Here is a 12,774-nt window from a genome sequence, read left to right on the forward strand (position 1 = left end):
AAATTTTAATGACAAAGGTTAAAATAGTTTTTTTTGACATATTTGTCCTTAATTATAACAAATCAATAGTTTAAAAAGGCAAATTTTAATTAAGGGAGATTATTTGTTAAAGAGGTTTTTTTTGCCAATTATTTTATAAAGTTTGTTAACTTGATGTTTGGGTAATTTAGCATAGCCTCATTTAAAAAGAGCAAAACGTTATCGTTTCTATAAATGCATAGGCGAATGCAGAGACCCAAATGCCGAAGATCCTTTCCCAAATGGGGACCAAAGCTCTGTTGCTGAGGTTGCGAGGCATGCTTGGTTTTTGTCTATGGACGCAATGGACCTTACAATGCATAATGCAGTCCAGTTGGTGATTTGGTTTTAGTTTGTTGTTGTGAATTATTTTTGTATTGGAAATGGTCCTACTCCATTTTCCAAGAGTTGTGATATGAGGGTACACCCTCATTTTATCATATAATCCCTCCATTCCAAAAAAAAAATTAAAAAAAAAAAAACAAGTAACCATTTTTTATTTTTGGGGTAACCAAAATAATTATATACTTTCCTTTTTCAAACAAAATAAGTCTTACTTTTTCTTATATATTCTTAGAGTTTAAAATTTCAAATTTGAATATTCAAAATTTAAAAGGACAAGCTAGTAACTTTCCAAGAGGGACAATGCTTGTCCCACGTGTCCCCTTAAAATTCTATACTCCCCACAAGAGATGTTCTTTTGGAACAGAGTGAGTACTAATTTTTTCCTATCCAATGATATGAAATCTACTTGATTATGAAAAAAACAAAAAACAAACAAATGGAAGAATTAGTCCCTCCTTCATCACACACACAGCGGAAGTATCATCTTATCACATCACATCAACACAAGCATATATAGAGATAACAATCATATACATTCACGCACAACAGAACATAGTTCACCCAACTTTAGGACTACGTCCATGGAGAGAGAAATTTCATTATTATGAATCAAGAAAAAGAATATACAACAACATGTCAAAACCCCACTCACTCGCTCATCATCCCTTTTGAGGCTACATGTATACACTCAGGAATCACGTATACTCTTTGTGACACTCCCTAATTTCTACATATAAGTTGGTCAGGCTTACGTATAAAAATTAGGAGATATCGAACACTTGATAATAAACAAGCACAGAGTATAACATGCAATAATGAAATAAATAAAGGCGGAAGGAAAAAACTAGCATTAAATAATTCCAACATCCATAAATCCTTGAACTCCATTTATTGCAACTTCGGAAATCTCCTAACTCAAGGACCCCTAAATCCAAAACTAAAAGTACTATTCATAAACTCTTAAAATCTAAAAATAATAATAGTAAGTCCCTACACTGTAATAACCAAAAGAATAGATGATGACAATAATCTCAAGAGCACTGAGTCCTCAACCCTATGGCTGGAACTAACATGGACTTGAAATAACAACAAAAAATGAGTCAAATCCACGAGCAAGTCCTCTATACTACTGCCCAATCAGAGAACCGATAAACCCATCATCTCTAACCAAAACCATCCCAATAATAACCCATAAACATAAGATAGCAAATATATGTATAAAGTAATAGGCAACTCAACCATACCTAAGCAAATCAACCATGCCTTAAACAACCAAAAGAATAGATGATGACAATAATCTCATGAGCGCTGAGTCCTCAACCCTGTGACTGAAACTAACATGGACTTGAAATAACAACAAAAGATGAGTCAAATCCACGAGCAAGTCCTCTATACTACTGCCCAATCAGAGAACCAATAAACCCATCATCTCTAACCAAAACCATCCCAATAATAACCCATAAACATAAGATAGCAAATATATGTATAAAGTAACAAGCAACTCAACCATACCTAGGCAAATCAACTATGCCTTAAATTAAACCATGTACCCGGGTAACTCAATCATGCCAAAAGGTACTTGCAAGATTGCATTGATAGTCAACCCATAGTAGTTCCATATTACATCCAATCCATAACATGATAAATATCATTTATAGCACATACCATATGAAGTTTATACATTCCCCATCCACATTATGTTTAATAACATTTATAGCACATAGTATGAGATTTATTTATCCTTTCCCATTATTAATATCGACGTAGCATGATACCTTACGCGAACTACTCTAACGTCGCCTAGGGTCCAAGGGGGCGGCGCGACAAAACCTCACTGTTTTGAAAAATTATCAAATTACGGGGATTAAAATACTTCTGCAGGAAACATGAGTTTCAATCGGCTGAAACCAGAATTCAGTCGGCTGAAACACAATTGTCAATCGGCAAACACAGTTTTAGTCGACTGAAACCACCTGGGTGTGAATTCTTTTAACTAGTTGCGGGTTCTCATACTAAAACATGATAATCTAATTTCGAAAAGCAGAGACAAAACCAATGGTCAATTCATGAAGCTGCCATGAATTGACCAAACCACCCCTACCTTTCTAGGTTTGAGCACATAAGACTACCAATATTTCATTTCGGCCTTATGCTAGTAGCAGCTAACAAGATTATTAAAAAAAAGGCGTCACAAAAAGTTTAAAATATCCCCCAACATTTACAATACAACCAGATGGAAACTTATAAATTACAGAACCTATAAAACAATATTTTGGTCTAAACTGATAAATCGCTAAATTAAACAAGAAGCAAATTATATACTCCCTCCGTCCCAAATTAAGTGTCACCTCTCCGTCCCAAATTAAGTGTCACCTTACCTAATTTGGGACGGAGGGAGTATAAATTATGCTCCATTTCTTTTTAATACAGTAATTTTCTAGAATTTGTTCTAGAAAGACAGTCAAAAAAGTTTCAAATACAATCATCCATGGTTCTTTGAAAACTATTATCTTCACAAAAGTCTAGAAATAGTATTCATGATAACTGAACCAACTAGACCAGTACTTTCCTGATACCACATTCTATCTCTACTTTAAAACACACAACTTCCTCCCATGCCGGTGTGTATCAATCAATCTTTAAACTTTCTCGTGTTATTAACAAATAACAAGTCTAAAGAAGCTCTTTCACAAGTCTTCTTATTCCTCACGGAGGAAAACGATGAATAAAAAATATATGGAGTTCTAAACTTGAGAGTGACAAACCACAATACAAATACAGGTATCAAGCCACAGTTACAAAAGAAATACATGATAAGAAGAATACACGAGGGCTGCAGCTCATACAGGAATTCTTTCTTTTCTTCTGTTCTTTTTTCCCTGGTGGTGTTCGGGGTAGAGAGAGAGGGTAGTCGTACTGTAAAGGAGAAACATGAACTTTGTTTTTCATTTGGAAATCCAGGGATAATATATAACACAGCAGGACCAGTACCAACAAGACATCAATCAACGCTGCCTGTTTTTGTGGAACTCCTTTTACAGACTATATAACACATGGAGAAAATGCCACCACATCCATACGAAGAAAATCGACAATTGTAGTGAAGAGTATGAATTACCCAGCTAGAAAGAGCTCCAATTATCAGAACCTTTTTTTGCTGTTTGACTCTCTGTTGAGACCTTAAAAGGACCATTTGAGCCAAATGGGTCCGCGTCATCAAAAGAAGAGAACCCTCGACTATGGTCGAAGCCTCTGCTGCTGTCTATGGAGTCAAACCTTGTGAGGGTATCTCGTCGAGGAGAAAATCCATGGTCATTCATGCTGAAGGAATCAAACCTTGAGCTATTGTCAAAGAATGGGTCCACCGATCCCACACTGTACCTCGGTGGAGAGTTACCAGCCCTGGAAAATGGAGTACTAGGAACAGAATCCTCAAAGGTAAACGGGCTTTTCCGCTCAAACGTGCCATCTGCATTGGGAGATTCGGTTTTTATTGGATTTATGTCCAAGTCACCAGATGTAAAGAAATACTTCTCTCCATGCTTCTCGTGATCCGAGTTCTGCAAGATAAAATCAGTTAGATGCCAAAAATAGATCCAAAGGAAACAACCAGATCCCTACAGCAGCTACCAGAATAGCATTATCTTACACAGCATACAATTATTACCAGCAAGTTAAACATTATTAAGCTACTCCAAGAATTTAAGTTTCAGTTTGATATGCTTTTCCGCATAAAACAACAAATTTGATGATGATGATGGTGATGGTAGTGGTGGCGGCAGTGGTTCACGAATAATAGTGTGATGCTGATAGAAGAGACGCAGATTACGTCACATCACCGGTCAGTCCGAGCATAGAAGAATAATCCTCTTTGTATTATTACATGCCGGACACACACACACAAAGAAATCAAACCACCATTCCACAAGTTCAATCAATGAAACTGCTTGTCCAGTATGTATTAAAAAGGTCAGCAAATCTATCCAGATCAAACATTGAACACTTCTCCAAGTTGCCATGTTGCCTTCTATCATTTACAACCTGATGGCATTTAATTCCCTATTAAAACATCATCGTCGTCGTCACCCTTTCCTTAATCCTATATGAATGGGGTCAGCCACATGAATTCTCTCTCCAAGCTTTTTTATTACTTGCCATTTCACCTGCTATATTTAACTTTATAAAATCATTTTTAACAACCTCATCCCATGTTATTTTTGGTCGCCCTCTCCGTCTCTTACCTTCTATTACAGCCAGTCTTCCTCTTTTGACTAGCGCCTCTCTAGGTCTCTGATGTACGTGTCCAAACCATCTAAGTCTACTCTCAGATTTTCTCACCAATGGGTGTTACACCTAATTTCTCTCTCACCTTCAGTAGTAACCCTATCTATTCTAGTCACTACACTCGGTATGCATAAATGCCATTTAATGAAAGTGTGGCAAGAATTCATAAATAAGTCTTGACCAGCCAAAAATAAGCTAAATAATGAACATGCTCCAAATGCCAACTTCTATGATGTAGAAAGCACAGTAATATGAGGGGCACAAATGTGCAAAAGAGTCAACTTACTCTAGTGCCAACACCATTAAAGCCCCACACTGAATCTATGTCATCGTTGTTGTCAAAGGTACCCCAACTCGGTTCATCAAAACTCCTGTCCACAAAGTTAGGATTCAGAACAACCATTGTAACTGAACAAGTACAAAAAGAAATTAATCCACCCATACCTATGGGTTTCTGTATCTGCTTCAGGGCTCTTTCTGAAATGGTTTTCAGAATATTCCTGAGATGGGATCTCAAATGCCGCTTGTCTCACTGGACTGCCAGGTGGGCTTTTTGCCAATTCATCTTCACTCTCAAGGGCAGGTTCCCCTTTAGCAAAAAGTTTCTCCGATTTGTCATCAGCATGTGACAATGAATCAGGGGATAGACTATCAATTGGAGAAGAATTTTCATTCCAAACAGACGTGGATTTGGTTTTTGGAGGCATACCAACATCAAAAGAAAATCCTGAAAGTACAAATTTAGAATAAGAAAAACATGTGCTGTGAGATATATGCAATTTATAAATATACCCGTCAGACATTTGGAGTAAAGTTGACACCATTGTTAGACAGAAAAAGAAGAAGAAAATAAAATGAACTACAAAAATGAAAGGACCTAATAAGATCTCATGTCAAAACTAAGGACGCCGTACCTTCGTCTTCAAACTTATCCCAATCTTCATCCCAAACAGCAGCTACCTCCGGGACTCCAGGTTGCCAGCCTTGACAAATGATCATTTCAAAAGAAAGTTCTTGAGTATACAAGAGCATCCCAGGAGAAAAGTACCAAGTAAATATTGAGATACTTATAAGGCAGCAAAATCAAAGTTTTGCCCTCTCATTTCTAAGAAAAGAGAATAATATGAGCTTATCTCTTCACCTATTGTAGTTTTATTACGTTGGTTACGGAAATTCTCTCTTTTGCATCAGTCATTAATGAACTAACTATACAACTTATTGATGAGATTCCATGGTGTGTGCTTATGATCTGATCAGTGATTACATCGTTTTAATTCATAAAGCTAAAATAGGTGTAAATATGCTAAAAGAGAGATCTAGATAAAAACTCAACAATCAATAGAATTAAGGTAAGTAGGAACTAACAAAACTAGGAAGACAAAGAAGGAGAAATTGAAAATTGATGATCTAGAGACACCAAAAAACAAACAGTTCTATTTCTAAGCTGAACTATGTACAAGGAAGGATACATAGAAAGTAATGAAGCTCAAAATATTAAAGGACAGGTTAATTATGTATACCTTAAACCCAATACTGTTTGGCAGCCTACAGATCTGCAAGTGTTTTTCCTCTCTCAAACTTATCTCTTTCTCTCTTCTCATATGTGTGAAGTTTCTCAATTTCTTGGCCTTTTCATGATGAATCTTATACAAGTTTTCTTCTTGGTTGAAGATTTACAGTCGTGGATGCTTCAGAAACCCCAAATTGATTTCTTATCATTTTGTTGTTGGGTTGGGTTGTTTATTCAACTGGACACAGAAAGATTGGCTACACCCAGAGAAGCAAAATTTATTTTACCTCATGTTCTCACTTTTGAAAGGATTTCTAAATTCTCTGCGTAAATCAGATGTATTTGTGATATTATCTTATATTTCAGCTTGGTCCTGTATTTGGATAACAATCCAAATCTTCCTTGCTTGGAATTTGCAAGAACTTTGTGGAGGCAATCTTGCCTAGGATGGAGGCAATTTTTTTTCTGTAATTTCAGCTGCTAAGTTTCACCAAACTTGCAAGCAGCAATGGTTCTGTGAATTAAAAATCCACCATCACATGCAAAAGAAGGAACGTGAACAAGTCCAAGACTGTATTTACCATTACCTACGCCAAAAGGAATTTAGTGACCCTCCTGTTCAAGCTATAAGTTATGCTTGCTTATCATTTGAAAAAAATTACAACTACAGCAATCCAAAAAACAAAAATAAAAACAAAATTATTGAACTTACTTTTGTTATTTTACTTTCAAAATTTTGAAAACAATGCGCATTAATGAACTTGATTTTACTTTCTATTTTAGATCCAAGAAAGCAAATGAAATTAAAATCATGATTTTACTTTTGATGAAAGTAGAAGTAGAAATCACTTCCTGTTAGTATATGGCCCCTTAGTAAAAGCTAATCAGAAGCAACTACACCGAAGAAAAAGAAGAAAGAAGAACAGGGGCAACACGTGTCCATAGAAAATAACACAAAATAATTTGGATAAGTGCATGACAATAAAAAAGGCGGCCATTATTCAGTGTTGTTCCCGCCTACGCGGGATGTTACAAAGGGAAGACTAGAGTCAGATGAAACCTTTGGCATTATTTTGCACGAAGTGACTACGTAGGAAGCATGGACACGGACATGATACAACACAGATACACCGACATGTCAAATTCTAAAATAGTAGGACACGAACACGGAGTGGGCACGACGAATATAAATATAATTTTTTATTTATATATTTATTAAGAAAGACAATTATATAACTTTAATTACTTTATAATTTCTATACTAAAGTTACATAAGTTAGAAGGTGAAGCTATTTGAATATTCTTTTATTATTTATGATATTACTATTGTATCCTGTCATTGTAGTTATGTTTTTGTTCTTCTTACATACTATGACATATGTTGAATGTCAATTTTTTAAAGAAAAAGAGGTGGGGCAATTTGATATATGTTCATAATGTTATATCTAGTACTGCCATATATTTGTTTTATATAAAGACAGAATGTGGGTGTCCAAAATAAGTTGACAAAGTATCCGAGATGTGTCGAGCAAGTGTCCAAAATAATAAAAATTATATTTAAATTATGGACACGGTCATGAAATGTTGGAGACGTATCAAGGAATGTCCATGAAGTGTCGCTATCCAAAACGGACATGACACCTCATAGAAGTGTCCGTGACCTTATGCTCGTCAACCCAAGCTTTTACTTGATGAGTTATTAAACTTATTTCAACTAGAATTAACCAAGTCACTTGCTTAAGCATATTTAATTATACTTCTCAAATCCCAACCGAGGGGAAAAATTTAGAAAGATAAATGGAACTTGGAACATAATGAAAATCCTATAGAAAGGAATATAAATGACAAAGCACAGCATTATGTAAGTGTGGGGGGAATCTGAAGCTATACAATATTGTGGGATTAATAAGAAGCACAAATAAAATAAATAAATAAGAACAATAATTAAGAGGGAATGAAGCTACCAATGGGAAGTTCAAATAGTGCAGCTGACTTGACATGTATTCCATTTTTCTTGCAACGTTCAGTTAAAGCCCTCATTAGCTCCTCAAGATCTGACTGTATACGATCAGCACGAACCTGTACAAACCAAAAAACATTCAAAGTTGGACTGCTTCATATAAGATCGCCATATAACATTATAGCTAAGTGGTTACAGTTACCTGAAGGATACCATCTGCACTGCCACCTTGTTCCATGTTAATGATTGCCTGATGCAACTCCGTCTTCCTCCCCTAGAAATACACCAAGTACAATTTACATCAATTAATAGAAGTTCTTAAAGTAAATCTTATATAAAATGGTTGTAATCCAAGGCATACTTATTGTAACAAATGATGGGGGCAGTCCACAAAAAACATGTAGAAAATATGAATAAAGGAAATAAGGATATTGAGATGGTCAATTGTAAAACAAAATTACAATTGGCACAGGTCAAGGATACATCAACTGCACCAGTAATGAACCTAGTATGGATATTACAGGTAGCCTGCACAGTTGGAACATCTTCTAGGCAACCACAATTTGGAAGTGAGATTATTAGAACTATAGTTGCGACAAGTACCGTAACAAAAATCAGAGTCTGTAATTTTGGTTTTATTTTCAAAAGTTGGATTAGTTAGTTAGAACTAGAATTTACTTCAGATCCATGGACTGTGAAGACAAAGTATTAGAAGAATAAAAGGGTAAATAGTAATTCACCAACTGAATTTTTTTTCTCACCAAATTAGGGATTATATGCCTTCATCTATTTCATGAAACATTTTAGGGTTCCCACTCAATTGGAGATCGCCCACCTGCTGTTTGCAGATGACACTAGTATTCTGTGATGCAGATGAGTATCAGATGACATATTTGCAGGGTCTTTTGATTTTATTTCAGGTGGTCTCCAGTCTAAAGGTCAATGTGGGTCAGAGTGTATTGGTTCCAGTAGGGGAGGCTACAGAGATCGATGATTTGGCTGACATCCTTTGTTGCATGGTTGGATCTTTCCCTATCCCGTTGTTGAGAGGTTCTAGAGGAGGCTTGCGGGGCGGACGAAGCAGTTGCTTTCGAAGGGTGGGAAGGTCACTCTAATGAAAAGCATGTAGTCGAGTCTTCCTATCTCTCTTTCAGATTCCTTCTTCGGTGGAAAAGAGAATAGAGAGGCTTCAGCATAACTTCCTTTGGGGCGGCATGGGGAAGGAGTTCAAATACCATCTTGTCCGTTGGCAGCAAGTGTGCAGGCTGATACATACAGGCGGCCAGGGGATCAGGAAACTAGAACCTTTTAATAAGTGTCTTATAAGGAAGTGGTTGTGGAGATTTGGAGTGGAGAAATAACGTAGAGAAATGAGAAAGAACAAGGTTAAACCATTGAATTCACAAAGAACATACTCACAAGAGAGAAACTGAAATTATATTGATAATGATGATGTATGTAGACTTACATCTCTTGCCTTTACATAGGCAAGTCAAAAATAAGAACAAAAAAAAGAGAGAAAGCATGCGTGAAATAATATTAAAGAGGAAATTTGAGATTTGATGGAGCACAATCCTCCTTAAATCTTGCAATGGAGAATAATATCTTCTACTATTGGCAACTACACCAAATCTTCTTATTTATTTTCTGAATTCTCCTTAATTCTTGCAATGGAGAATATATCTTCTATTATTGACAACTACGCCAAATCTCCTTTTGACTTTTCCTTAATTATTTACTTTTTTCTTCTATTCTTTTTACCTTTTCAGCCTCCCTGATTTACGATGATCCTGTATGCTCAGATAATTGTGAGCGAGCTGTTCTACATCAGTCTCCCTTGCGTAAAAAGAACTCGTCCCCTAGTTACCCAAATCTAACGGATAATATTCATGTATGTCAGCCACATTGAAGGTAGAAGAAATGGCCATGTCAGCAGGTAAATCAATCACATAGGCGTTGTCATTGATTTTCTTCAGAACCTGGTACAATAGTTGTATGTTCCCACTAGAAACCTCTCTTTTCTTAGATACACCAAAACCAAGTCCCCTTCTCCAAATACTCTTTTCCTTCGTCTCGTCAGCTGTAGCCTTGTATTTGGCGTTAGTTTCCTCCAGATGTTTCTTGACACTCCTGAATAGTCCTAATGTGCTCAGCCATTTTTTCTGCAGCAACACTATTCCCCAGCAACTTCGGTAAGGATACCAAATTCAAAGCAACTTTTGGAGAACAACAATACATAACCGCAAACAGGGATTTGCCAGTGAACCTGTCAACCATGCAATTGTAAGCAAATTCTACCTGGGCAAGAGCAAGATCCCACTGTTTTGGTTTCTCTCTTGATATACAGCGAATTAGATTTCCAATGGTCCTATTCACCACCTCTGTTTGGCCATCAGTCTAGGGTGACTGGTGCTACTGAAATTAAGAGAGGTATCGAATCTCTTCCATAAAGTCCGCCAAGAGTGAGACATGAACTTGGTGCCACGATCTGAGGTAATGGACTGTGGCACCCCATGTAAACGAACCACCTCCTTAGAGAACATATTGGCCATTTGGACTAATCGTTCATCTTCTAGAATGCAATAAAATGGGAAATCTTGGAAAATCGATCGACCACCACAAAAACAGAGCCTGCTCCTTGTTGCGTCCTCGGCAACCCTAGAACAAAATCCATGGATAAATCCTCCCATGGAGCATCTGGAATAGGCAGCGGTGTGTAAAGACCAATATTAACCTTTATTAGTTTGGCAGATTGAGCACCGCCGCACATGGTTCTCCACGTCACGCTAGAGTTACGGCCAATAATACCGTTCTTTTACCAACTCTCGCGTCTTATCACACCCCAAATGTCCTCCTAATCCTCCTCCATGCAATTCACGAACCACTTGCTCCCGCAAAGAACTCCATGGAATACACAATTGATTGCCATTAAAGAGAAATCCTTCCTGCATGTGCAACCCTTTACAGGATTGGCTCATTTTACACGCTGCCCAGGCTTGGCCAAAATATTCGTCTACCTCATATAACTCCTTTAGGCACTCGAACCCTGTGATTTCAGCCCTCATAGTCACTGAGAAAGCTATTCTCCGACTTGGTGCATCTGCAACTTTATTTTGTTGGCCTAACTTGTGTTTTAGCGAGAAGGTGAATCGTTGGATATAAGCTGCCCATCGTGCGTGCATCCAATTAACACTGCTTTGATTGTTAATTGATTTCAATGCCTGGTGATTTGTAAATAGCACGAACTCTCGCTGGACAAGATAATGCTCCCACGTATGCAAAGCTTGCACCACCGCATAGAATTCCAACTCATAAGTAGTCCACTTCTTGTGTGCTTCACTCAACTTCTCACTGTAAAACGCTACTGGTCTTCCTTCTTGTGATAGAATTGCTCTGATTCCCACTATTGAGGCATCAAAATCCACTTGGAATAGCTTCTCAAAATCTAGAAGGACTAAGATCGGGGTTGCTGACAGTTTTTCCTTGATTAAGGCAAAACTCATCTCAGCTTCCTCTACCCTCATGCATTCTATGATGGGAGCCACAACTCTACTGAAGTTCTTGATGAACCTTCGGTAGAACGTGGCTAAGTCATGAAAGCTGTGTACTTCTCCCACATTCTTTGGCGTAGCCACTCTGGAATGGCCCTCACCTTCTCCTCATCTACCTAAATGCCATCACTACAAACCACATAGCCGAGGAACACTAGGCTTGGGGTCACAAAGCTACACTTCTTCATAGTAATGAACAGTTTATTATTCTGCAAAGCTGTTAGAATTAGACTCTGATACCAACTAACATAGCGGAAATGATAAAGAACAGGATTAAACCCTTAAATTCACAAAGAACACACTCACAAGAGAGAAACTGAAATTATATTGATAATGATGATGTTTGTAGACTTACACCTCTTGCCTTTATATAGGCAAGTCAAAAATAAGATGAATAAAATAAAATAAAATAAAAAAGCATGCGTGAAATAATATTAAAGAGGAAATCTGAGATTTGATGGAGCACAATCCTCCTTAAAGCTTGCAATGGAGAATAATATCTTCTATTATTGGCAACTACACCAAATCTTCTTATTTATTTTCTGAATCCTCCTTAATTCTTGCAATGGAGAATAATATATTCTACTGTTGGCAACTACACCAAATATCCTTTTGACTTTTCCTTATTTATTTATTTATGCTATATTTGGTGTGCAAGAATGGAATAAAATAGAATGCCCATTTCAACCATTCATTTGTTTGGTATGCAGGAATGAAATGGAATGGCCATTCAATTGGAATGAAAATCCATTCCAGAAAATGAAAATTCATTCTATTACTAAACCTATGGAATGGCCATTCCATTCCACAGTAAGATTAAATATTTTTGTAATATTCCTAAAAAGGCCTTCATCACATTCCAATAAAGCAAAAAAAAATTGTATAGATTAAAAAATATTTCACATTCCATTTTTCAACTTCTTTATTAGACGTGGTAAAGGTCTTTCACCTTCCATCTCTTTTGAATATACCCAGGCTGCCATTGAGAAAAAGTTACAGGATTTTCAACCAAATTGCAAGTATTAATATCTTTATCTTCTATGTATATCACTTTTTTTTTTTTTTTTTCTTTTTCTTTTCTTCATATCTTTGTGTTAAAACGTTTG

General features: G+C 36.7%; 1 protein-coding gene across 1 annotated transcript in view; it reads right to left on the reverse strand.

Annotated features, from left to right (window-relative positions):
• Positions 1-2,987: 2,987 nt before the first annotated feature.
• Positions 2,988-12,774, reverse strand: part of LOC132276912 (uncharacterized) — a 32,517-nt gene continuing 22,730 nt past the window's right edge. Inside the window, exons 8-13 of the mRNA XM_059778553.1 lie at positions 8,320-8,391; positions 8,122-8,236; positions 5,562-5,630; positions 5,092-5,374; positions 4,934-5,018; positions 2,988-3,923 (exon numbers count right to left, since the gene is read on the reverse strand). Coding sequence (XP_059634536.1) covers positions 3,486-3,923; positions 4,934-5,018; positions 5,092-5,374; positions 5,562-5,630; positions 8,122-8,236; positions 8,320-8,391 — 1,062 coding nt within the window. The 3' untranslated portion in view covers positions 2,988-3,485. The remainder of the gene's footprint in view (positions 3,924-4,933; positions 5,019-5,091; positions 5,375-5,561; positions 5,631-8,121; positions 8,237-8,319; positions 8,392-12,774) is intronic.

This window comes from Cornus florida, unplaced genomic scaffold, assembly GCF_030987335.1.
Source record: "Cornus florida cultivar Cherokee Brave unplaced genomic scaffold, ASM3098733v1 CherokeeBrave_3.0.0_Hap2_Chr10, whole genome shotgun sequence".
NCBI lineage: Eukaryota > Viridiplantae > Streptophyta > Magnoliopsida > Cornales > Cornaceae > Cornus > Cornus florida.